Source organism: Anser anser, assembly GCF_964211835.1.
Source record: "Anser anser genome assembly, chromosome: 8".
Taxonomy (NCBI): domain Eukaryota; kingdom Metazoa; phylum Chordata; class Aves; order Anseriformes; family Anatidae; genus Anser; species Anser anser.
Window position 1 is genome coordinate 11,918,321 of NC_139728.1, and position 26,429 is coordinate 11,944,749.

Consider the following 26,429-nt stretch of genomic DNA (forward strand, 5'->3'; position numbering starts at 1 on the left):
GCCTGGTGGCTCTCCTGCCAGGGATGGCTGGTGTCGTGTGTCCCCAGTGCCACAAGATGGCACTGCCTCAGCAGCTCCACAACCCGGCGCTTGCCACGGTGGCTCTGGTCATAATAACCATAAATAAATTAATAATAATAACGCTGCTTCAGGACAGGAGAACGAGCATATGCCAACAGGAAGGCAGAGCAGCCTCAGTGCACTTCCAGAGAGCCACGGGCAGGCAGGCAGGGAGGGATGGAAACCACAGCAAGAGAGGGGCTATGAGGTTCCTGCAATCATATCCTCGCGCACCAGGAGGGAGCACGTTAGCTGGGGAGCAAGGTAGAAGGGAGAGAAACCCAAGTTTCTCACAAAGGTCACCCCTTCCCATTTCTAACAATGACTGCTCCTCACCTGTGTAGCTCATGTAGTTGTTGAAGGGCGTCCCCGTGAAAAGCGTCTGGCCACAGGTGTCATTGGTAGGGTCTGGGTCCCGACAGAGCTTACTCTTTGGGGTCGGGGCGGTGTCAGCACAGAGGTCTCCTGTCTCCATAGACGGAGTTGTCTCCCTGCAGGGATCGTCACAAGATTCCCGCTCGCTCACTCCCTTAAAGACATGGTACAGCCCCAGGACATGTCCCACTTCGTGGATCATGGTGTTCGTGTGGCCATGCATACCATAATAAGCAGGGTTGAGGACAACACCACCTGGAATTGCAAGCACAGGGAAATCATCGTAAGAAAGCAACAGCGAGCAGCTGCCCTTACTCACTTGTGCTGGCTAAAATTCTTCTCACTGAACTTCCAGGTCACAAAGGAGGTGCCAGGTGGAGGCCAGTATTGGCCTTGCAGGGTTGGAAGAAGGCTCCCTTGCTTCAGAGTAGGGTGGCTGGTTTCTGTTCCCCCTTCTGACCATATTGCTCCCCAGAAAGTCTTCAGTCATTTCAGCTACCATTTCCGTCTGTTTTTATAAGTCATTTTCTACTTTGGTTCACACTTAAAACTCCAAATGAAGTCTGGAGCCGGGGCACCAAACTGAGACCTGGGCTTACAGGGACAATCTTTTGAACCAGAGGACAGATTAGACAGCTCACCTACAGGCCCCGGTGACTAAAGCATGCCAGCTCCTACAGCAGATGAGAACAAATTGCCTAGCAAAGTCTTGACACGCTTGGCTTTGCCAGCTGGGAGCCACCTTCAGCAAGAGGCCAGAAGATCCAAAAGCATTGGGTAGGTCCCATGCTCACCTTGCCCCGAGCAGCCTGCAGGACAAGGTGTTTCTCCTCTCCTGCCCACCTGCCCGTGATGAAAAGAGGAAGGAGCAATGATGTCGAGGAAAGCCAAGAGGAGCAGAGCCTTCCCTTTGCTCGCCACCAGATATGACTGCCAAGGCAGGATGCATGTCCTGTAATGACAGACGTGCACCGCACCTGCTGGGCAGCTCTCTGTGGAGAATGCTCAAGAACAAAACTTGCCCCTCATCTCCTCTCTCTTCCTTTTCTTTTCTGCATTCTGCCCGAACCAAAACTTCTTTGGAAACTGCTCCTCTTCTCCCTGTTTTGAGACTTTTAAGTGGCCATCTCCTTCCTCATCCCCTTCTTGTTCCACCCACTTCTCCATGCTGCCCTGTGGTGCAGAAGCAAGGGCTGGGAAATATCAGCAAGACAAGAGGGAAAAAAGCAGCTCCCAGCGTGTGCCCAGGCCAACTCCAGGCAATACCTCCATGGCATGGCAGGCTGTTTTTACCCAACTACTGTTAACCTAGACAGCTCGGATGGCAGTGCAGTGAATAGTTGGCTCCGGCACAGCTTGCTCCCTCCTTTGCAAGGCCCTGGAGAATTTACTGTGCCAGCTACCTCACAGCAAAGCCTCTGCTACTGCATCTCTGCTGCTGATCTCTGCCCCTGCCAGCAAAGTTAAAACTGGCACAGGGCCACCGTGCGATCCTGTCTCCAGCCACACCATAGACAGCTTGAAATCTGCTCCTGAATCAGCTCCGTGCGCTACTGGCCTACCTCCTGTCCTCAAGTACAGGGCATTCCCTCCAAGTGAGGGCTTTCTTCAGATCACAGTGTCCCTGGCAGGGAACCAGCAGGGCTGCGACTCCTCTGGTGGAGCCGTGCTTTACGAACACGGGGCTGGGGCTGGGGCTGGAAAGGGCCTTCTGAGATGCCCCAAGCAATTCTTCCAAACCCAACAGGTTGAAAGGGTGAGGAAGTAAGGGTGGCACCTTCCATGCAGCGCCCTGCACGTGTGGCTCATGGAGGGGCTGGGAGGCAGCAGCGACGTGAAATGGCACCACTTCCTAGCAAAAAACTCGCGCTGGCTGTTCTTCCTCATGCTTTGTCCCCGGTGTGGAGGCTAAACCCAGGCATTTTGTTGGCCCAAGGCAAAGGAGGGGGCACAAAGTGACCGCATGCCCTTTCTCCCCAGCTCTGGTGCCCTGATCCTGTGCACCAGAGCACTGGAGTAAAGGACCTTGTACCCTGGTCCTATAGATCTGACTGGTTATGAGACACAAGAAGCTACAGAGCTTGAAAATCCTTTCAGGACCTTCATGTTCGATTGTGTCCTGTTGTTCAGAAGGTTTTTGCACACTGCCCCTCTCCCAGCTATCCGGCTGGCAAATGCTGTAGATAGCAGAGGGCACCCCATCGACGGGAACCTAGCGGGCATATAGAAAGCTACTTCTCTTTTTAAACAAAACAGAGAAAACAGAAAGAAAAGGCAACTCTGCAGCCAAACCCAAGCCTGAACAAGGCAGGGGGCTGCCTGCCCAAAGGTCTGAAAGGAGGAATGTGCATGCGGAAAGAAAATAATGTTCATAAACAAGACGAGTGAGATGTGAAAGCCCTGCACGAATCCTGTAGCACTAACCACAAAGACGGGCCTGAGGGGCACCAGAGGCCCTGCGACCAAACCATCCTCCTTCCACCAGAAACCCGATGCTCTTCCCAAACAGGGGAAAAAATGGGATTCCAACGTAGGGAGGGAGAAAACTGTCGCAGGAGAGGAATGCCAAGGCTGGGATACCCTGTCACTCCCTCCTCTCTGCTGGCTTCCCCTATCCCATTCCTCCCCCACACTCCACAAGGACAGTCATATTTTTAGTACTTCTTACAGCTAATTAGATGGCAGGATTAGAAACAGCATGAGAACAGTGCCTGTCTTCCAGACCTTCCCCGTCCCTCCATTCTCCCCACAGCTCCCTGGTGAGCAAAGGGCTCTAGGAGCCCAGCTTTAGACCTGGGAGTTGTATTTCCCCTCTTGAAGGGTCTCTGCTATGAAGGCAAGATATGGAGGTGTTCATAACCTCCCGCTGCAATAAGACCAGTGTCCCCCCTCCTTCCTCTGCACATCAGATCTTTCCTTCCACCTTTACCTCCTTCTGCTCTGGGAGATGTACGAAACCAGACGTTAAGCGACCTCCTCCTCTCATGCCTGAGGACAAGACCAAGGAACCCCCCCAGGATCAGCATTTGCACAGCCAAGCTAAAAATGTCAATGTCATGTCCCCGTGGCATCAAGGGCAGGTGAACCAGAGACGTCTTTGGACGTGCCTGCCAAACCAAGGCTGGGCAACTGGAGAACGGCTTCTGGTGGAACAAACGCACGGTGGTTAGTCAGGCAGGAAGATGGCCACTGCTAGAGGTACCTCTGGTGGAACGACTGGCCCTTCGTCAGGATCCAATGACCTCAGCAGATATATGAGCTGGCCTCAGCTTATATAACTACAGAAAATGTTTATAACATCAAATATTCATGCTCCCATTGCCTTTCAACCATGTTTATGCAAATACCGTTCACATGCAACTAGACAAAGTTTGAAGTGTCTACATTATTGCATTGCTGGGATTTTTGAGGCAAGGCTTTCCGTTGCGGAGAGATGAATTTTATATAGGACAGGAGTTCTTCATCTCTGTGTTTTGCAGTTAAAGAGATTTACTTGCAAGTTCTCAGAAAATTAGTTCTGGACTCCTAGCAAGAACACTCTGAATTTGAGAAGAACTGACTGTGATTTTGGTGGAAACACTGAGACAAAGTATGGTTAGATGGAGCGCTGCAAACAGACTTGAGATTTTGCCTCTGCTGCTGGCTGGGTACAAGCTGTCTCTGTCTGGAAGCTGTAAAGCAGCTGAAATATTGCCTATAGAGATGTCACAGACCAGTTCACCCTCTCCAAGTTGGTCATTACCCTTTACGCCTCGATGAACATAGCTGCTGTTTGTTGGTATTGCTGCTGGACTAAGACAGTAAGTCTGCAGAAACTGCATGAAATTCGAATTTATTCAGGAAAACAACCTGGAGGAGAGCAATAGATCTGCAGGTCATCAGCACTGGAATGTTCATGTAATTTCTGATACTCCAAAAACAATCATAGGTGAACAAAAGGGAAGAAAGAACAAAGTTTTCTGAAACTTCCAGAAGGTGACGATGCCAACAGGAAGGTGAAGAGGACCTTCTTGACGGACACACTCAGAGGTCATGAAAGAGACCAGTTTCTACAGAGTTCAAAGTCCAGAGGAGAGATTAAAACCATCTACAGAAGAAGCAAAGGATAATTTGGAAACAATATGTTTAGTGAGCTTTGGGATGAGAGAAGGGGTTGAAACAGAATAAGGAAACGCAGTTGGAGAGAAGTCTCATGTTACTTCTCTTGAAAACATCTAAGAAAGTCCATTTCAGAGAGACAAATGGAGAAAACTGGGGAGGAAAGTCTGGCCAAGAGGCAAGTTAGCTTCTTAGGGAACTCAGGTGATACTCAAGGAATTAACCTGATTCAGCTGGAGAATCAAAGCAAAAGAGAACAAATGGGGCAGGGTCTATGTTTGCAGGGTGACATTTCTGCTCCACAGGTAGAGACAGTGGCACAGGGGGAGGAAAACCTGTGGGCTGACCTAAGCCATTAACATCAGGAGAGGCAGGAGACCTGCAAGAATCAGTGCAAGAAGGGAAGGACAGTGTCTTCCTGGAGACTGATGCCTCTCTTCTGTAAAGGCCTGTTGGCATCCCTGGTCACTGCTAGGGCCTTAAAGCTCAGGAAATTTTCTCAAGCTACTGTTCACTCCTCCCAAGGTTTTCTTTGCTCTTTCCTCCCTACTGTACCTTCAGATTTACTCAGATTTACTCAGAGCAGGTAATCTCCTGCTCAGTCCTAAATTTCTTCTGCACTGACACTGGTATACACTGTGCCTAGTACAAAACACTTGATGATGTGCTGGAGCCTACTGTTTACAGAGAACAGAATCTGTCACCCTCCCTCCCCAGCTCATTAAATCTAAAACCAAGGACTGTCTTGAATCAAAGTCTTTGGTCTGTGCCAGAGCCTCAGAGAAGTTCAGATCCAGCTTCACACTTCACAGCTCTGGCACCGGAGCCAGGACAACACCCCTTTTCCCCTGAACCTCCCTGGTAAAGCCCTGATCCAACATTTCCAGATGGTGCCACCCCTGCTTAAGGACTCTGGCTGGACATGAACTCCAAGACCAGAGTTAAATGCAAGCTTTTGATTAAACCAGTTACCCTGATTACCCTTTGGTACACCTCTTTGCAAGCCATCGGGAGGGGTCTGACAAGAACATGTGTGGCTGAAGCACTTGCTGTAGTAAGATGATTGTCCAGCTGAGCCTTGGAAGTGATTTCTGGAAGCCGAAGGAATAAATTTCATGGAGGTTTGCCTTCCTCGACAAGCAATTGTAGCAATATGCTATTGAAAAACCAGTCCTGAAACTCATTGAGGGAGGGAAACTGGCACAAAAGAACTTTAAAACAGGTCTTTAAGAGCGGCGTAAAACTTAAAGGGTTGAACATCACGCACTTGTAAAAGCAGAAGGTCTAGGTCTGCTGCGCAGGTGTCACGAGTAATTATTTCCAGTTACTTATTGAGAAACACTTTAGATGTTTTGACTACAAAGTGTAAAGGGCTTTGCCAGAAAATTCTGACATTGAAGAGGTGGAGGGAGAGGCAGGAAAAAAAAGAGACAACAGAAATAGGAGAAAACACACGGTACATTTACATTCTAGCGAAGCAGCTGCCGTTTTAACAATTTCACAGTCTGCCAGGATTGATGACCTTAATGGTTTGCCTTGAATTCACTGAAGCCAAAGAGTACCTTGCCTTCAGCAGGTAGCAAGCCAAGTTATAAAAACGAGGTTTAATTTGATAGTCATCCTCACATTTGCAGCTGGATTTGGAAGTGGCTAAAGCTCGCTGCCTGTTCAGCTCAGGAGCCTTGGCTCTGAGGTCACCGAGACTCTTGGTCTATATGTTTGTCATTAAGCACTGCAGAGTGAAGTTCACCGTTTCCAGAACCCTGGTGGATGGGTCAGGAAGGTCTCGGAGAATCCTCCTCACCTAAACCAACCGGACTAATGCGACTCCTATTCCCCCTCCAGAGCCAGCACCGACGGCGAACCTGCAGCTTTCCCCACACTCCCTGCCCCAGTGTTTCCCTGCCCTCACCACTAACAGAGCTTGTGGCTACCTGAAAGCCCCATCCATACAGACATTAGGAACAGATGACTCCTTTCCTTACAGCAGCAGAGAGCCTGTTACCGTGACCTTTGACGTTCATTACACGTCCTCAGTGTTGAGCCAAGCCATGGTTGTGGAAGTCTGTGCTCGCTTTCCCAGCTGCCCCCATCCCAAAAGGCTGGGCTGAACTGAACACAATTCAGTGCCAAAACACCAGTTCCTGCCACAGAAGGGCTAAACTGAGGCGACAACCCCAAAACCTCCCTAAGCAACCTGTAATTGAAGGCAAAAGGCTTTGTCTCAAAACATGAGCTAACTTTTTCTACCACTCTACCTGAGAGGAAAGTCTAGTGCCTCTTCTGGCCAAGCCCACCAAGAGAGAGAAGCCAACGCCCCCAAGACGCCACGGGTATGTTCACTTGCTTACCGAGGTGACTAAGAGCCTCTTTATCCCATGGCCAAGTGGCAGCACCAGCCAACTCTTCCCTCACCGAGCTGGCAAAGTAAACGTTGAGGAAGTGGGTGCTGTTCAGCTGCAGGGCCTCCTTCAGCTCCTTCACGCTCATGTACACCCTGCAAGGACGAGGGAGAGGAAACAGTCAGCAAATACATCAGTGGGGCAAAGAGGAAAAGCAAGAGCTGCCTGTAGATAGGCGGGAAGGGGGCAGCAGGCCTGGAGACTCCATCCTCAACTGCCTGGGACCAACTTGGTAAAGTGCAGGAGGAGCAGGGACTGTTAGAGACGTGGTTAGGTGGGATGCAGTCACGCAAATATGAAGACATTTCCGCAGCTTTTCTAATCTGGAGGATTTCACAGCCATGGCTTTCCTCTCTGCCCGCTTCCTCGGTACGAGCGGTCTGGTGGGAGGTGGCAGCGGGTGGTAAGAACAAGGAGTCCCTGCAGGACACAGGCGTGTGCCACGGGGTGCCACCTCTCCCCCACGCCTGCACGTTGCATAGGGAAGAAGAACATGAGCAAAAGGTTCCTCCAACTTCACTCTGAGACATCTCTCTTCCAGTTCTGCTCAAAACGGAGCATGGCCTGACCTTGGAGAGAGATCCCTCTGAGAGGGGGTGGTCTGGGATGGCTTCAGGAGGAGGAGAAGTACCAACTAAACTCCAAAATAAGCTTAATGAGGAGAGGGGAACAGGTCTGGAGACAGGTCCACCAAAGGGCATGCCTAGAGGGGGAAGCCTCCTAATGACGCTGCTGGCTGTCTCTCCTCCAGTCTCCAGAGCTGAGGATAAACAGTTGTAGGAGTTAAAAAAAAATAAAATAAAATACTGGAATGGGGATATGCAATACATCCATTTCTAAAGGGCACTTTGCGCCTGTCCTACAGCAGACAGCAGAGCAGTAACACCATGGGCACCTGGGCATTACGACAATGATCCTCACTACACCTGCAGGTCTGGCATGTCCCCGTGCTTGGAGAAAAGTGGTAGTCGGGAGATTTAGGTTTTATTCTCCCCTGTGTGGTGCTTTCTGCACAGGTCGGAGGTCTACATTGCCTTCACCAGTACACCAACAGCATTGGTCTTTACAGAGTTCATGTCCTCAGCCGTGTAAAAGGATCAGGATCTAACTTAATAATAACAACAACAATTCCAATAATAATAGTAGTGGGACTGCAGGGCCTTGGGCTGTGCTGCAAGTGCCAGATACTCTCTTAAATTAAGTACTACTGTTTCCACTGTCAGTGCCATGACCCTTATGGTCTGAGACAGCACTGGGACAGGTAGTCCTAGAAGACATGTCTCCAGGTCTTCAAAGTCTGAGGAGTCTGACCCCACAGTTTATGAAGCCAAAGGGAAGACTGCATTAATTTCAGAGGTCCTAAGTGGAAAAAAAACGCATGGAAAGGCTTCAAGTACATCACTGTGGAATGATGATGGAAATGCACCATTGTGGAAATATGTCATAAGAATGACTAAATCTGCAGCATAAAGCCAATAGCAACATTAAGGTGGTGGAAAGCATTTCACTTATTCCCATGCTTCCAGGAGCAATTGGCATCTTCGAGCTGCATGGAGAGATCACGAAGGGAACACAAGAGTTTCTTTACGCTGGACTAGCCGTGAAGGCACACTGGCTGTATGTGAGCGAGCAGCTTCTGTAAAAGTGGCATCCATTAGCACATTCCTCACCGCGTTGAATTATGGAAGAAAGGACAAAAAGTTAAACATGGACTAAGAGGAAAAAGGCATGTTCTCATCCAATATGTGAAACGAGCAGGGAAAGCAGTGAGAAATGTGCAAATACACTGTTTGAAATGGCAAGATCCCTAGTGAAGTTATTTTACTAACATACTTGTTTAGAAAGAGAGAGGTTGCTACAGCAAAGGGAAGAGGAGGAGGAAAAATTGAATAAAAAAAAAAAAAGGAACAAGATTTCAGAAGCATACTAAAGCAGGATGACATGTGGAAAGGAGTGCATTAAACCCGGGGGTGACCATTTCCCTGCATCTGAAATAGCAAAGATTTTCAAAAGCCATTACTGCCTCGGGAAGTATCGGGTAACTGGGATCTGCTGACTGCCTCTCCCTGCAGGTAACTGGGAGCTGCTGACCACCTCATCCCTACCAGTCAGCCCTGAGGTGCCATCCTGGCCTGGGCATCTCCCCACCATCCCAGGGGCAAAGGAGCTCCAAAACTTCACCTACTTTAGAAAATCTTGGCTGATGCGTATGGCAGCATTTAACGATGCGATGAGATGACCAGCTTGTCTTCACCAGGCCCTGAGATCTCCCACCACAAAGCAGCATTCCCAGAACACTTTCCCCAGCCACATCAGCTTGCGGAGAGAAAAACTCTCCCAACCGGAAACGGCAAATTAGGATAACATGATCTCTTCTCTGTGATGTCTCGCCTGAGCATCCCAGACACGCGCCACGCTGACGCCATCTCTTCAACCCAACCAAGACGGGAGCAGGCCGGGAGGAATAGATAGGGAGAAGAATAAATAAACCTGAAGGACATATTTGTGGCATGAGTCGGAAGGAAGAAAAGCAAAAATTTCATAGAAATAGAGCGTAAGGAGGGGGAACAGGGAGAAAAAGTCTCCCTCATGCACCAGAGCTGCTCGGGGGACACAGAATTAAAAATAACGTTGATTCCTGACCTATGATATCTTGGAAAAATAGCCCCAAAGCCTTCCAGGCTGTCCAAATTCCGAGGGCTGACGTCAGCCCTATTCAGAGGGATATTCCCGCCGCCTCTCTTCTGGAGACATGATGTTTTTCTGGCTGTCGCCTGCTGTTCCCTTGACACTAGCAACATTTTTTGTCAACCCTTAATTATAAATAACTAATTTCCTCCATTGAGAGATTTGGATGGCTCGGGGCTGTGTCAAGGGTAGGGGGAGCAGTTTCAGCACTGAGATGCTCGTGGGTTGGGTGGAGAAGGAGACAAAAGGACTCCGATTTCACCCGCTATGACAGGGAAAGCAAAACATCATCCTGCTGGTGTCCCCAAAGACACGAGCAAGACCAAAACAACTCTAGAATGGGCAACTCTGATTCCCCTCAGTCCATATTTCCCACTGGCATCCTCAGCTGAGACAAGGAGCATGCAACTGGCGTCTTGGTCTGTCACTTACTGCCAAGGTCATGCTCTCCCTCCTCTTTGGCGCTTCTGTGATTTTCCCTGAGGGGAAGCAGAGCAGCCTTTGGTCTCCACAAATGGACCAAACGACAGCCCTCTCCTCTGCTCCCCAGATAGCTTCCCAACTCCTTCAAGACTGAGTATTCCAAACTAGATGGTATTTATGGCACGGTGAGTGCTGCAAACCAGCACACATACACAGGGAAAGCCAGAAGGACACATGAAGACATAGATTTCAGCTGAGCAGAAAAAAAGCCAAAACACCAAAAAACCCACCTCACAACCCAAAGAATCAAGCAGAAGACAGAAGATAGGCAGAGAAAGGTGATCAGGTTTGCCAGATTCAAAACAAACATTTTTCCAAGAACATAAAAACCTCACTGGTGAGCAGCTACCTGCATGGCAAGACCACCTCAGCCTGAGGAGTAGCTGCATCCCTGGGAGAGTACAGCTTGTGAGAAGAATACATGCAACAGTAGATAGAGATTAAAGAAGGAAGGATGGCAGACTGCCATTATTAGAAATGAGCCTGGGCATGAACACCAGCTGAAATGATGGCATTTGGAGGAATTAGTACAGATATGAGGGCTGCCATCATGGCTGGTGCTAACCTGTGATAGTGCTGCCTTAAAGTTCTGCTGATTGACGTTAGCTGACCATCTGAATCAAAGGCAGGCTTAGGTACCCCGTGCATAACTGCAGGACTCGTGGCTGCTGGAAAGAAGCAGGATGGGGAAGAGCCTGGACCTTGTGTTGCTCCACAGCAGCACGATGAAGCAGCAGCAATGCTTCTGTGGTCCTGGCAATGGGTCAGGAGCACACAGCTCTGCGTGGGCAATGACAACGCGCTGTCACTGTGTGACATTTCAGGCTACTGAAGGAAGGGAAGGAAGGCAAGTCAAGCAGCTTCAGTGAACATCACCAAAGAACTGTGGAATCCAAGACTCATAGCTGCAGATGAAGAGGACCTCCTCAGGCCAAGTGGTCTGACCCTTTTTTGTTCAGAGCAGGTCTAATTACACCAAATTGCTCAGGGCCATGTCCAGCTGAGACCTGAACTTCTCCAAGGACAGAGGGTTCAATATCTCTCTCGCCAACATTTAGACATCCTGATGGTAACAAAGATTCCTAATGCCTAATACAAACTTCTCACGTTCTCACTTGTGTCCATCACTTTCTGTTCTCTCACCATGCAGCTCTTCTCAGAGCCAACCTCTATCTCCTCTGTGCCACCCAGTCACAATAGGAAGACTGTGCCTCACAGGGAAACCCTCACCTCCCTTCTCATGCGTTTGCCTGCACATTTTTTTTCAAGCCCACAGTGAAGACAGCATCTTTCTTCTCGTGTTTGTACATAAAGCTCTGGGCTGGCTTGGCCAACAGAGCAAACAAAGTGTTTCTCCAAGCAGCAGTAGAATGGGCAAACTGTAATATAAGCAGTTTAAGGTGGCAGAAGAGAAGCAAGAACAGCAGGTTTTAGTGATACCCTTATCACAACAGGAAGACTTGGAGCCATAAAAATGACCATTACCAGTGAAAGACAAAAGATGGCACTTCTGAATGAAAAGCAAGGCCAGCATGTACCCCATGCAGCACCATAAATCAAACCCAATTCTCTGGGTATTGCAAAGGATGCAGTGCGTAATGCCACAGGAATTCCACTGCAATGCAAAAATAGGAGTCTTCTCCCTGTAGACATTTCAGAGGGGATGTGGGAGTGGGGTTGGATGGAAGTTGTCCAAGTGCCCTCCATGGACAGCTGGAAAATACTTGAGACCCAGCCAGCTCCTAGCTAACCATTCAGCCTAATGAAGTCACAGGGGATTCTGCTTTCATGTCCCTCACCCACCACAAGGAAATTCCTCTTCCTGCTCCTGCCAAGCAGGGAGGCTCCTTTTTTCAACCCAAACCTCTGCTTGACAAATGAGGAATCCCTCAGACTTCCCAGGAACAAGCACCAGTAACATTTTTGGTGTGCTGACATGTGCCCCCAAGGTTGCAAAGGGTTAAGATAATGCACAGCAACCTTTCTTCTGAAAAATCAGCTGAAACCGGAAGAGTCACAACTCAATCCATGAAGACAGGTGCTAGATCAAGTGGCATGAATATTTCTGAGGACAGACTCCCTCAACTCTCCATTTCATCAGTGAAGAGATGCTCTTCCAGATTGCAAGCCAAAATGAACATCCTCAGTTCACCCCACCAAAGGACTCTTCCTCTGAAGAGTCTTCCAGACTCAGGCTCTGTTCGCATGCATGAATCCTCCTTACTAGAATTTGTGAATCCTCATCCCTGTTCCCAGCACGGGAATTCCCAGGTGATGCTCAACCTTGCCTCCCTTCTGGACACGCTACCAGCTGGGCACAGAGTGCAAGCCAGGATGGGTTGTCTGGTCTGCCTCCAGACTAGACTGATGGTGGTCCTCAAAACCGAGCCCAGGCAAGGAGCCCAAAGCCATTTGGGTGCACAGGGGATGAGAACATCGCATACACCTCACCATCGGTGAAAGGACAATAGGAAGGAGGAAGCAGCCACCACTAACAGCATTGTGTAGGAGACAGTTTACTATTAGCACGAGGGGCTGAGTATCAAGATGTAAAAAAGGGTGACAGTCCAAAACACCCCTATCTCGTCCCTTCAGGATCTGGGGTTTCCCTTACACAAGAGCAATTCCTGCTGCATTCAGAGGAAACCCTCGGTCTCCACGTGGGAGGTGGATTTGGCTTTGGGACTGAAGCAGCCGCTGATGCTGCAGGGTCGGAGAGCTGCACTGGCAAAGCTGCGGACAGGATCAGAAAGGGGCTGTGGTTCAAGGCTGTGACCCTTCTGTGCAGATTTACTGGGGAAAGAGACCAAGAAGGCTGCAGCCTGTTAGCACACAGCAGCTGTTACATCAGAGGGGAGTGTGCAGCTTCTTGAGGTCAGATTTGGGTAAGAAAGAACAATAACGTTAGTGTCAGACTAGAAAGCCGTGCAGGGCATTTTGCCCTGAGATAGGCTGAAGAGTAAATGCTGCTAACGTTGGCATGATCCAGCTATTCCTGGAAGTGTTTGCTAACAAAATTCTTTACTAAATAATCATTGCACCAGAAAAAGCCAATGCTATTTTAGACCTGGTTTTGGTAAGCAGTGTAAGAATTATGAAAGAGCCGATGAAAGAAAGAAAACTTGTCCTGAACTAATGGTGGATTGATTGAGATTAACTTAAATAGAGGGATAAAGACAGGTCTTGACCTAAGAATGGAAAAACAGGACTGAACAGCAGACAGGCTGCATCTGAGAGGCTGGGGAGAGCAGGGGAAAACGGGAACTCCCTGAAGCCAGGCTGAAAGCAATAAGTAAAAAAACCTTTGAGAAATAAGAGCAGCAACAGAAGGAACGAGGAGCTCTCTGAGAAGGAAAGGGGGCTGAAGCTCGATGTAATTGAGATTAAAGTGCAGGAATGAAAGTGTTCATGGATAAACAAAACTTGGTGGGTGTCGGGTATTTGTAGTGGGAGCCTGGGGCAATGGGCCTAGCTCTTTGGGCCGCCTCCTGGTGGGTACCTTCCCGAGCTGTCGCCCTCAGTGATGAGCAGGGACACAGAGTCTCTGCTACACAGTGGCTTTTGGGACTTGCACAGCTCTCATCTCCCACGTGTGGGAAGAGCTACCAGCCATGTGGGAGAGTGGGTGTCCCCAACAGAACTCTTTCTCCCCCACCTTTCCAAGCCCCTGGGCACCATCCTTCCACCTCAAGCCACAACTCACCGAGGGACAACCTGCAGGGATCTCCTACAATCCCACCATGCTCACACCTCCACAGCCCACTTTAGGGTCCATCACAACACCAGCAGCCCCAAAGAGCTTCCCTCCCAGAGCAAAGAGACAAGGACTGGAAGAAGGACATCCTCATTTCTGTAAGGTGACCTTCCTCACAGATTTCCCTCTTACAGCCTCAGAGGTGTGTGTCAACCACACCCACACACACCTTGTATAATTCTGCTTGGAGAACCCTGTGACACCAAGAACAGATCCACAAATTCATCATTTCTTACAGCTCCTCAGCCCTAGAGCATCATTTCATTCTGCCAAACAACCAAAGGCTACGTTCACTTGAAAGTTAATACAAAATACTCCAGATGTTTCCCAAACAGATCCCCGGGGAGGCTGGCTTTGAGCTTGTGTTAGTACTACTGATTCACCCTATGAACCTTCCTTTTCAACCCCTCGGGGAAGACAAGCCCATGCAAGTCCCATAAACTTCCTGGCTTATGTGACAATTCTTGTGTTGCTTAAGCATAATGGGCCATCAACTTTCCCCTGGGATAAATTTGTCCCAGCAATCTGTGTTTTAGTGCTCTACATCTTGGGGGAGTTGATAGCATTTGGGGTTTATTTTAATGGGAGTTGGTAGCAGTGATCAATTGCAGAAGCTCTATTTCCACGGAAATGGGTATTTAATAGATTTTTGAAAATGGTAGTTATTGACCCAATGGGCCTTAATGGCTTAAAAACCATCTGATTGTAGTATGTAAGAGTAAATGCATATGATTTTCAAATGCGTACTGGAATAGGTAGTAAAAACCCTTTTAAATTGCAGGGACATGGTCAATAGGGAGTTTCCATTTGCTTGTTTGGCCTTTCTATTTCTATCGGCATGAATCATGGCCATCTCTTCCTCAAAGAGACTTGCAATTTCCTCACGGGTGAGATCATCTGAAAACACGCGACCCACAAAGGTAGGAGGACGTCTTTCATCAGGGCGGGTGGCAATGGAGAGCCGGGCTTTCAGAAGGGCTGGACTCTTGTGCGGGGAGCAGAGGACACAGAGCATTTCATCCTCTGTGGCCCCGAGGGCTGCCCATTGCTCCCAGGGAGAGCTCAAAAGCCAAACACACCTCTGAGACGCCTGGGATTAAGCTCAACCTACAGGCTCCCAGTTGATGATCCTACACTCAAAGTCCCAGGCAGAAAACTTGGTTTATCTGGGGGTTAACATGGACCAAAACCATAAATAGGAACAAATTCCAAAGGAAACCCAAATCCCCAAACTGAGACACAGATTTAAGGTTATTTCCCGCCTCTGAGGTCTCCAAGGGCTCAGCACAAGCTGCTGTTCCTCCTCACCTTGGGCCCATCAACCCTCTTCTGGCTGCCCATTTTCAGGACCCCGCAGGGACAGGGATATGAGATTCTTCAGGGATATGAGTGGCATCCCTGCCTATGGCAGAGGGTTGGAACTGGGTGATCCTTGAGGTCCCTTCCAACCCAAAACATTCTGTGGTTATGATTCTATGATTCTAGGGGAGCCGTCGGCATGAGGCGTCATCACCTCCGAGAACAGGAGAAGAGCACTGGACTGGGGGAGCTAACACAAAGAATTTGCAAGGAGAAGAGCTCCAGACCCGGCTTTGACCTGGGGCAGGGAGCCCCGCAGCCCTTCTCCACACGGCTTGGCTCTAAAACCCAGCGCAGGCAGCAGCAGCAGCCCGGCTCCAGCGCCCACCAGCACGCCTTGGAGAGCCTGGCCGTCCCCAGGGCAGGATAAGCGCTCGCCTGCTCTTCCTGCTGTTGATGCTGGCGGCCGAGAGGCTGCGTTACACAGAACATGTGTGCGCGCGGGGGGAGCGCAGGAATATGCTCGCAGCCCCTTGCGGTTTCACCAGGCTGAACTCAACAGTGGCAAGTTATTCTAGAGCAGGCTCCAAGCTAAACAAAGCCAGGTATGGTTCAGTTTCCGCCTGGATTGTTTGTTTCAAAGGAAAATAAAAAACTTCCCGGGCCAGGGCTGAGCCTTGCGGCACTCTTCCCCTGCCTCAGGCTGTGCAGATAAGCCCAGTCCCCATTCAGACCGTGGGAGGGGATCTGCTGTAAATCAGCTCTCTCTCACTTTTTGCTCACATCAGAATAAATGAAGTAGCAGCCCAGGGGGATAAAGGGGTCTCTGCAAACAAGTGAGTGTCCCCCGGAGCCCAAAGCAGGGACAACACAGGTGGGTGCAAGGCTCCTGTCCTCTGCTGCCACTGCACGGTCTGCACGAGGCCAGGAGACTCCAAGCAACCCAGGCAGGGGAGGACTGTGCAGACACCAGTGCAAATTTTTGCCTTGCAGTTAGTCAGGACTGAACAGCTTCATCTCCTCACGTTAAATGCCTCTTTTACCCCCCTAGGAACTGAGGGACAGGAGACAGAGCCCCGGCACTGCGCTGCTGCACAGCCAGGGGTCATGGTGGCAGGGAGTTCTGTGCCTTGGTTTCCCCAGCTGGTATTACCCTTCCCTGCAGCACAGGCAGGTGGGCCCATGCTTAAAAACAACGCAGAACACACAGCCTTTGCTGTGCAGGGCTTTCAAAGGCATTAAAGAAAGTAGGCACCTACATCCCGCTGCTGTTCAATGGAAGGCAAGGGTCCAGCTTTTCACCAGGTGCCTCCACCTCCTGCAGCATCCTCCTCTATGGGAAGTGCCTCAGATTGCTGGCGGGAAGAAGGCAGGGCTGTGGAGAGACCTGAGACGTTACTGCATTCACCCCGAGCTTCTCACTGAAGGGCATGCGTTTGTAGCCTTGACATTGGTTGGGATGGGGATCGATATGGACAAAGAGAGGAAAAGGAATCTGTTCAGCCCAAACATCTCTGCCTCTTCTTAAAGAAAAATAAATAAAAAAAAAAAAAGGAGAGGGGAAAAAACAAGTCCCCAGCCTCCAACTTATTTTTAGGTCCAGGCAATTGGGTGTCCCAGCCGGAGCGCGGCGCGCGCAAGCCAGCAATCTAAAAATGCCTCCCTCGCAGATATAAAAAGGACACGGGATAATTTATTGGGGAAGCTTTGTAATGTAACAATTCTACGTTAACCACAAACAAAAAACACGAAAAGCCAACCCCGGGGCTGCCTCTGGTCCCAGACACAGCCCTTGGCAGGCGACAGTCACCAGCGCTCAGCATCCAGAGCCCCCCAGCAGAGCCTTGGGCTGTTTTGGGCGGCTCAGCCATGCCGAGCACCCGGCGGTCCTGTCCCCTCTGCAGAGGGACGATCTGATTTCCTAAATAACGGGGCTGGTCGGGCCAAGGAAAACTAGACTCCCGTGTCTGCAGCCCAGCCTGCCAACCCAAACGTGGATAAATCACCCCCAGGACCCCCCCAACACGGAGCTGATGGGGTGCCACCAGGCCACCCCGCTGCGGTGTTTCCTGGGCTCGCAGCCGCAGACACGAGCACGGCGGGGTGAGGAGGAACACGGGGAGTGCTGAAAGCCGGGACAAAGAGCAAGCCCCCCCAGTCCCAGCCCCAGGACACGCTGTTCCTTCCCAATTGTCCTCTTGATACAGCCGTGCCCCAGGATGGTGGGAGCTCCTAGAACAATAGCTCACATCTGGGCAGGCTGCTTTCCCCCAAAAGCACCCAGACTGCCTGCGGCCCTGGGCAGGGACCCGCTCCCACTGCTCACAGGCGATTTGGGTTGTCCTCCTCCTGCATGGCACCCTGGGGGGACCCGGCCGGTCAAAAGCAAATCTGGGAGCTTTGCCCCAGCCTCGGGCTCGGGGGGATCTCAGGCACCCAGAAGCACGTTCGCAAGGACATGGGCTCTCGGTCACATCGCCAGCACCTCGGCAGGCAGCCTGTCCTCGTGATATCAGGGGCTCTATCCAGGACAGTCCCGTCTACCTTTGCCAAGTTTTGAAATTAGTAATCAATGGGAAGAGCCCAGAGAGAGTGGGCTTTCCCACAAGAAAAGACAAAGATTTTTATGGGCTCAGTCCAAGGGCTCTCATGAAACATTAACGCCTCCACCAAGAAATCCATCAGACTCCAAAAAAAGCCCTGTTAATCAATGCTCCTCTCCAGCACCTCTGCCAGAGAGGAGAAGCAACAGGAGGCCATCCTTGCCTCACCTGCTCTCCCCTGGACACTTTTAGTGTCCATCAGGCAATGAGCCGAATTTCCTGACAGTGACTCGAGGGCCGGGAGCAGCTCAGAGCCATGAGTCCTCCCGGGGTGTCCACAGGAGATGTTCTCTGAGTTAGCTGGGTTAGCTTCTGAAGGCACTGCTTAGAAAGCGGGAGGCTCCTGCACGACCTTAACCCAATTAAGCATCCCTCCCTTAGGAGGGAGCCCAGCTACGCCTGCATTAAGGCTCATCAGGCGCCCGGCTGATCAGATAGAGCTTCATACCGCAGCTGTGGCCGTCCCAGGGGAGGCAGAGCTGAATGCCTCGCTCTGAGGATGTATATACAGGAGGGAAAGGGGAAGTGTGGGGCAGGGAGAGCCCAGCCGTGCTCAGACACTGCCCCACGTCTCCTTCTCCCACACGGCCTTCGGGGCCATGGCAGAGGCTGAGTGGGGAGGTGCCACAGCCCCGTTGTCCCCTGTGGCTGTCCCTTTAGGGACCATCTCCTCCACCACCTGTGCTTCTGGTGGGGCTGGCAGAGCCCGGGGGTTTTCCACCTCCTGCTGTTACTTGTGGTGTTCCTGCGGGGTTCCGGGGTGCTGAGACGAGAGGCCCGGCAGCTCTGCCTTTACCCGGGCAGCCCTCTGGTTTTCCTTTTCAGGCTCGCTGTGTCACACACCAGACTCATTGACTAGCTGCCCGAGGGGGACCCTCGCTGAGTGTTAATTGCTGCTAATGAGCTGTTGCTGCTTTCCTTCCAAGAACACCAATTACCACAGCACTCAGGCGCTGCAAGGAGGTGCGTGTCTGCAGCAAGTCAGCGTGGATTTTACTCCGGCCCCTGGCACCGCGCTGCCAGCAGCTCCTGGAAAATGCTTTAAACCCGGGTGAGACTGGGCAAAGGATGACAGCAGACAGCCCTCCTGTCGTCCTCCATCCCCTCCCTCTTCCCATGGTGAGTCAGGGTGGCTGGGACGTCCTTGACGTGCCGCCTTCTGGGCTGGCTCTGCGCTGGAGCCAGCCGCCAGCGCCCGGCCCCTGGCTGAGCCCTGCCTGGGGGTGCCGTGGGGGTGCCGTGGGACCTGCCGTGTCCCAGCCCAGGCGGCCGAGAGGAGGTGCCCCGAGGTCTGGGCACGGTGTCCTGGCACAGCACTGGTCAGTGTCGTTCCCTGCCCCGCAGCCCTGCCACCCCTCCTTCAGACCCCCTCTCCCTCCCGTGCTCAGCACGGCCAAGGGGCCACGGGACCACCGAGGGGAAGCACACTGAGACCTCCACCAGCTACAAAGCACAGTTCCCTCCAGAAACATCATTTGTCCTTCTCCAAGCTGCAGCCCCAGGGAGGTGAGGGATCCGCTAAGACGTTAAAGGCTTTTACAAGCGCTTAAGGTCATGCGAGCCAAGGTACCAAGACCCTTCACCAAAACTGCATCTGTCGACAGCCCTGGTAAGAAATCGCCTGGTGCCTCACTCCAGCTTTCTCCTTTGGATGATTTTTGGCAGTACTGAGAAGCATTCACACCCAAACCCCTGCCTCGAAGTGAAATACGATGGGGATGATTCACGGCGCGAAAAATCCTGGGGCTTTGTTGTGCCACCTTGCTCTGAAAGGAGATGTTGGCAGCTGGAGAGCGGTGCCGGGGACATCCTGCTGCCTGCCACCGCTCACCTCCCAGCACCCGGCTCCTCCCGTGCTGCCCTTCCTCGGTTGGTTTGGTTTTATTTTGCGTTATTTCCCTCATTTTGGCTTCCGCCCTGAAAGTCCTCCCGCAAGCTCCCCAGCTGCCCCACTCCTCATAAACCTTCATTTGGCCAAATTATGGCCAAAGCCAAACGTACTGGCTCGGCGGGAGCTTTCCCTGAGCAAAATGCCTTGAGCTTGTGTAGTTGGAGATTTGCCCACATACCTGCAGGGAACGGCACTGACCCGGCAGTGCAGGCAGCTCTGGATCACCTCACCATTTCCCAGACCCATGCTACCAATTTCCCAATGTTTTTCCCAGAAAAACAACTGGGTGCAATTTCTCCATACGCCTACCGCAGCTGCTGGGGTGCCCGAGGCAAGGGCTGTGCCAGCGCTCCCCGAGGGCAGGGAACGGCAGCCTGGGGGAGCTCGGCAGCAGCAGGGTTCAATTCGTGCCCCCACATTTCCCAAACTCTGGGCACGCTGGATTTCTCCTTTGGAGCTTAGCCTACAATCAATCTTGTCTTATATGCAGACCAACGAGGTCTGCGGAAAGAAAAATTGCAAAAGATTTGTTATTTCCCTAGTGTTCCTATTTTCCCATTCCTTTCCCACAGAAGCAAGGTTTTTGTTTTGTTTTGCTTTGTGTGTGTGTTGTGTTTTTTTTTTTTTCTTTCCCAACTTTCAGGGGAAAATCCTGACAAATGGAAGTCCTGATTCATACCAGCAAAAATTTGGCCTTTTTTAATTTAAGGTGGAGCCCTTCTTGTCTGAGGATGAAAACATTCCTCTCGCTGCGCACACAGGGCAAGGACCAAGCCTTGGCCATGCTCCTATGAAGAAGCAAAGCCCTGCCTGGTGGCCAAGTGGCCATGGGTGGCCACCACACGTGGAGAGCGGTGGGGCAGGCAGGAGGACCGCTCGTCCCCCAGTGCTTATGAAAGAGCTCGCTCACCACGGTGGCAAGCAGGAGGACGGGCAGAGACGGGGTGGTGATGGTGGCTGTCACCAAAGAGACTTCCAGGGGTGGGGAAACATCTGCTGGGGGTGCTTGGGCAGAGGCATCGTGTGTGGCTCCGTGGCTGGAGGGAAGCACTGGGAGAAAGGCTCCTCGTCCTCCCCTGGAGTGTGAGAAAAGCTTGAGAATGAGGGAAGGGCCCCAGTGCCACTGCCCAGCCCTCAGGCACCTGCTTCCCTTTGCCCTGCGGTCCCCACCTGGGAGCTGGTGGAGATAAGAGGCTGGCTCCGGAAGAAAAAAGTATTTATGGCCACAGCCTACCTGCTCCCACAGCCCAGAGTGTAAAAGTGATGGAGAGGGGAGACCAAAGGAGCTACGCCTCCCTAAACACTCCCTTGAGCATTTTTTCCCTGGGGGGCAGTGCTGCCCGTGGTGGGGATGGGCAGGGGGGAGCCCCACAGCCACGGGGAACAAGCAGCTTTCTCTGACGCTCAGATAGAAATGACTTAAAAAAAAAAAAAAAAAGGAAAAGCCGTGTCTTTTTTTTTTTTCCCTGTCTCTGGCAGAGAGCACATCTGGCAGCGCCACGAGCGCTGGAAGCTGTCAGCGCCGGCACTTCAGAGGCTCCGGCAGCCTGCGCCGGGGGAGGAGGGCGGCAAACAGAGCGCACTGAGGGCAGCCCCCCCAGCACGGGGGGCGTCCGGGGGCACCACACCACGCACGGATGCCCCATGGGCACCTCACACCCCCACCCACACCGGCGGCCAGACCCCACGCCACGAAGCTGCTGCATCTGGCACAAGAACCGACCGGCTCCGGGGGCACCGCAGCCCCCAGCCCCCTCCACCTACCGCTGGGGCGAGTCGGGGTCGAAGCAGGTCCTGGCCACGTCGGCGGCGTGCGGGTCGCAGCAGTCGCCGTCGTCGAAGTCGTCCAGCATGTTGTTGCACTCCATGTGGCAGATGCCGTCGCGACGCTTCCAGGAGAAGCAGCGGCCGGGCCGGCGGCAGTCCCCGCCGTCGTAGCCGGTCAGGGGGTGCTCGCACTCGGGGTCGCAGCGCTCGTTGCCCACCTTGCTGGGCTCGCAGCCCAGCAGCACGGCGCGGCGGCGCAGGGAGGAGTTGCGCACCTCCAGCAGGCTGAGCTGCCAGGAGATGTTGTAGGGGCGGAAAGCGTCGCTCAGCGCCCGGTGCTGCCGCCAGACCTGCTCGCGGCTCACCGTCGGCCGCCCGCCGCCGTCCTCGGCCAGGCTCACCACGCGGTACCGCACCGCCTTGGCCCCCCGCAGCGGCCAGTGCTGATTGTAGTGGGAGACCAGCTCCACATTGTCGCACGCTGTCTGCCCGCAGGCCGGGGGACCCAGCGGGCGAAGGATGGGGGGCGCGGGAGGCGGCAGCGCCTGGCGCCGGGGGAAGGAGCCCTCGCGGAAAGGCGCCCAGCGCTGCTCCGGGGCGTCCAAGCCGGCGGCCAGCGCCAGTGCCACCCCCCCGGCCGCCCCCTCCAGGAAGGGCCGCTGGAGCCAGGTCTGGGGCAGGGCTCCCCGCCACAGGGCCAGCCCGGACAGGTGTCCCCGAAAAGCGTGGGCGTCCCCCCAGGCGTCCCCTCCCAGCAGCAGGGTGCGGCAGGAGGCCATGAAGGTGCTGTGCAGGGGTCCCCGCTGCCCGCCAGCGCGGCCCACCCGCGCCCCATCCACGTATAGGGACATCCAGTGCCCGTCGTAGCTGGCGGCCAGGTGGGTCCAGGCGTCCGGGCGGTAGCGGTGGGACCCGGTCACCTCGGTGGCGGCGGCCGCCCGGTCGGTGCGGAGGGAGAAGAAGAAGCGGGCGTCCTTCTTGCCGCCCAGCCGCAGGGCGCGGATGCCCAGCGCCCAGCCCTTATCGCTGGCCGTGTGCGAGCAGTTGTCGAAGACGCCTGCAGAGGGGATGGGGATGGAGAGAAAGGAGAGGCGGTGAGGGTTGGAGGGCAGCGCCGCTCCTCCACGGAGCTCCATGAGCATCCTCGTGGCATCCCAGGGTCTCTTGCACCTGCTGGGATGCTCTGGTGAGGAGCTCTCGGAGCAGCTGAGCACTGGCAGCAGCAAGGATGCAAAATCCACACCGCCGGGCTTCTGCTTGGGGGAGAAGGGGTGGGGGGAGGTTTGGGATGTGTTGGGAAAGACGCAGAAAAATACAGGTGGCCAGAGGCTGGGCAGCGGGTGCTGGTCACCGTTTGGGTGAGCCAGGAGGTGTCCGCAGCCAGAGAGGCCGGATGGAGAGGGGAGGAAGAGCGCAGCCAGGAGGGGAGGAGAGGCCAAAGAGTGAGGAAGGAGTGCGCACCTCACTGTGCACCCAAGCGCGTTGCCAACCCGAGCTTTAGGCTGTGCACGACCCAGCAAGGGGCAACAGACCCACTGCTTGAACAAAGTGGTTCTGGGCTCCTCCATCTCCGAGGCAGCTCAGTGTCCTGTCACCCAGACTCACTCCCTGTCTCCCTCCATCCTCTTGGATCAATGGCTGTGGCGCTGCCATGGGTGGCTGGAAGCACCTGGGGCCACCACGGCTCCGGCACTGCCATTGCCTGGTGGCCGCCACCACAGCTGAGACATCTGTGGAGTTGTCACCTGGGGCTGGTGAGCTCAGCATCGCTTCCGAGCCCCACCAGTGGCACCTTGGCATGGGGACAGGGCCGGCCCCATTTCCCTGTGTGTTTTGACACTCTGGCTGTTGACAGGTCGGGTTTTTCAGAAGGCAAGAGCCAAGCACTTGAAGATGCCTTTCTCAGGCATGAAGCTGGGCTGCTTTGCTTTGAAAAAAAATCTTGGCCCCATCCTGAATCTCCCTCCAGCCAGCAGCGATGGGCTGGAATTTGAACCATCTTGAAAATCCTGCAAGCAGGCAGAGCTCGAGCCCCCCGAAGCCTGTACCTCAGCATCCCACCCCAGAGCAAGGCTTCGGGATAAACCCATCAGCACCATCCCCCCCACCCCACCAAGCTCCCAACCCAACAAACCTCCCCGGGATGAGACAGAGCAAAGCCAAAAAGCAGAAGGCAGGAGAAGGAGCCTGGCAGCCGTGGGAAGGCAAAGCAGAGCGTGCTCGTGGACAGAAGGCTGGCTGGAAGGTGTTTGGACCTGGATCTTGTCTGGAGGATGGGGAAGGGGGAACGGAACCTGGTCTGTGACGTCCGTCAGTGATTAGAGCGATAACGCCGGGTTTTAAAACAAGGGCTGCTGGCAGCAGCGCAAAAAGTGAAGAGAAGCAGTGCTGCTTGAGCACTGATATGTGAAAAAACTGGCTGCAAAAATGCCCCCCAAAGCATCAGAGTGTAAGGCTGGGGAAGCTGAGACAGCCAAGAAATAATAAACCCCGTTGGTTCTGCTGCAGCTTGCGATTGCACAAAAGCTGTCAGGAAAAATGTCCGATGGAGAAGTGTCCAAAGAGGTGAAGTGCCCCACGTTGTAAGGAGCACGTTCACAGCACCTTCTCCATCGGGCCAGGTGCTCTGCTGCCCGCTTGGGACACCCAGGTCCCCAGGTGTCACCTCCTGGTCGCCCCTGGGGACCGAGAAGTGACGGAGCTGCAGCCCCAGGAAGACACCTGGGAACAAGTCTGGGCTGCTCCTGGTGAGGGATCTCCCGACCCAACAAGACCGCCTTTGATCTGAGCAAAGCCAAATCCCAGCCCGGTGCAAGGTGGGGAAGCTTGGAGATGCTCAGCTCTGCCCCGCTCTCCTCCCACCTTCCCTCACATGTGCGCAGGGGACCCGGAGCATCTCCAGCTCCTCCATGGCTGCAGGTGGCCCCACGGCTGCAGGTGGCCCCGGGGCTCGGTCCCTGCAGGGCATGAGCCCTGGGCCAGCAGCTCTCCGTGTCACCTGCCTGCACCAAAGACGTCCCCGCTGCCCTGTCCCCCTCCGCTGCCCGCGGCCGGCCCCGCGCTCCCAGCTGCAGGGCGAGGGTGGGAAGCGGCGGGTGACTCAGAGAGCCGGAGGCTGACTCAAGCCTCCGGAGCTTGAGCGCGGAGCGGGAGATACTGCCTGCCCGAGCGGGTGCCAGTGGTCGCTGTGTAACGACTGGCCCACCCCCGGCAAGGAAAAAGAGAAAAAAAAAAGTCTTGATAAAAAGAAAAGAAAGAAAACTAGCTGGGAAAAGTTAAGCCTAACACCTGCGGGGCCGAGCTCCAGGTGCAAACAGCTGCGCTGCGGATGCGGTGAGGCTGGGGGATGGGGATGCAGCCATCGCCCAGCAAAAGGGGGCGAGGAATTTAAGCAACGCGCCCGGGGGGAGGATGGCATTTGGGAAGGGAGTTAGGATAACGGGAGGGTTTCTCCACCCAGCCCTCCGATCCGGCTCGGCACGGGGATGCAGCAGCCCCCCAGCTCTCCCGAGGGGCCGCCGTGTGCCGGTGCCCTGTGCCCGCAGCTCTCCATCACCCGCCCGCTGGCTCGGCTGGGGATGCCGCGGGCTCGCTCCCAGCGCCAAGCGCCCCCCAAAGCCGAAGAGGAGAGCCCGGGGGGGGGGGGGGGGGCAGAGCCCGCAGCCTGCCGGGGGGGCACCGGGGAGCCCGGCCGGGAACGGGGCCGGGGCCGGGGCCGGGGCCGTGCGTGCGGCGCGGCTGCCACCGTGCGGCCGCAGGGTCCCGGGGCTCCGCCGGCGGGGAGGAGGAGGAGGAGGAGGAGGAGAGGGGGGGTGGAGGAAGGAGCGGGGGGGCTCCGTGCCTCAGCCCCGGGGCGCGCAGGGGCCGAGCCCCGCAGCCCGGGCGCCGGTTTGGGGTCCCGCGACGGCGGGGGGATTGGGACGGGGAGGGGACGTTTTGGGGTCAGGGGAGCGGGGCGGGGATGTCACCTGCCGCAGGTGAGCAGCCCCCGGCGCTCGGCGGTGTCCCCGTGCCCGAGCAGCCCCCCCGCGCCCCCCGGCCGGGTCCCCCCTCCCGTCTCGGGCCCGCCGACCCCCCCCGCGCCCCCGGACGGGCCCCGCCGTGCCCCCGTCGGGCCGGGCGTTACCTGCGATGACGGCCGGGTTGCTCTGTCCTCCCTCCGCCTTCACCCACAGCTCCAGGGTGAAACGCTCCCGCGGGACTTCGGGCAGCGCCTCCGTCCTCGCCGCCAGCGTCTCCCGGCCTCCGGAGAAGTACAGGGCGGGCAGCGGCCGGGCCCGGGGGGGGCTCGGCACCTGCGGCGCCCGGCCCCGCGGCCTCCCCTCCGCCTCGCCCCGCTCCTCCTCGCCTCCACCCCCGGCTCCCCGCGGCCTCCGACCCCGCGGCCTCCCGGGGGCGGCAGCGCCGAGCACCCCCTGGGCGGCCCGGCCCGGGTACAGCCCGTAGGGGTGGTGCGGGGGGGAGGCCCGGCGGCTCGGAGCCTCCAAGCCGCAAAGCTCCGGGGGGCCGGGGAGGGGGGGCCGGGGGACCCCGCGGGCCAGGCTCAGCGCCGCCAGCAGCAGCAGCGCGGCCGGGGGAGCCCCGAGGCTCGGCATGGCCCCGGGGGACGGAGAGGGGCGCCGGGGGAGGCCGGGGGGAGGGGGGGGACCGGGGGTGGAGACCCCGGGGTTTTGGGGAGGGGGGACGGTGGGGGGCGCTCAGGGGGGCGGCGGGCGGCAGCCGGGGCAGCGCCGGGGCATCCTCCCCGGGTCCCCGCCGCTGCCGCTGCCCCCAACTTTTCCCCGGCGCCGCTCTCCTCTGTCCGCTCCTGCGGGCCCGGGAGGAGGAGGAGGAGGAGGAGAAGGAGGAGGAGGAGGAGGGGGAGGGCGAGGGCACCGCCGCGGGGACCCCCTGTGCCTGCGGCGGGGCCGGGGCTCCCGCTCTCGCCGCGCCGCCGCTGCCCGCCGGCACCGGGAGGGATGCGCCGGGCGCCCTTATCTAGAAAGCCCCGAGGCGCTCCGCTCCCCCCG

General features: G+C 55.0%; 1 protein-coding gene across 3 annotated transcripts in view; it reads right to left on the reverse strand.

Moving 5' to 3' along the window:
- Positions 1 to 26,030, reverse strand: part of PAPPA2 (pappalysin 2) — a gene marked incomplete at its 5' end in the record, with an annotated part of 83,135 nt that extends 57,105 nt beyond the window's left edge. For 2 of the 3 annotated variants that reach the window (XM_083846841.1, XM_083846840.1), the window contains 3 exons: positions 397 to 690; positions 6,885 to 7,030; positions 21,418 to 22,988. In XM_083846841.1, the coding sequence (XP_083702967.1) occupies positions 397 to 690; positions 6,885 to 7,030; positions 21,418 to 22,988 (2,011 nt within the window). Of the gene's footprint in view, positions 1 to 396; positions 691 to 6,884; positions 7,031 to 21,417; positions 22,989 to 25,546 lie in introns of those variants that run through there. The other variant, XM_083846842.1, reaches the window with a different exon arrangement.
- Positions 26,031 to 26,429: the final 399 nt, after the last annotated feature.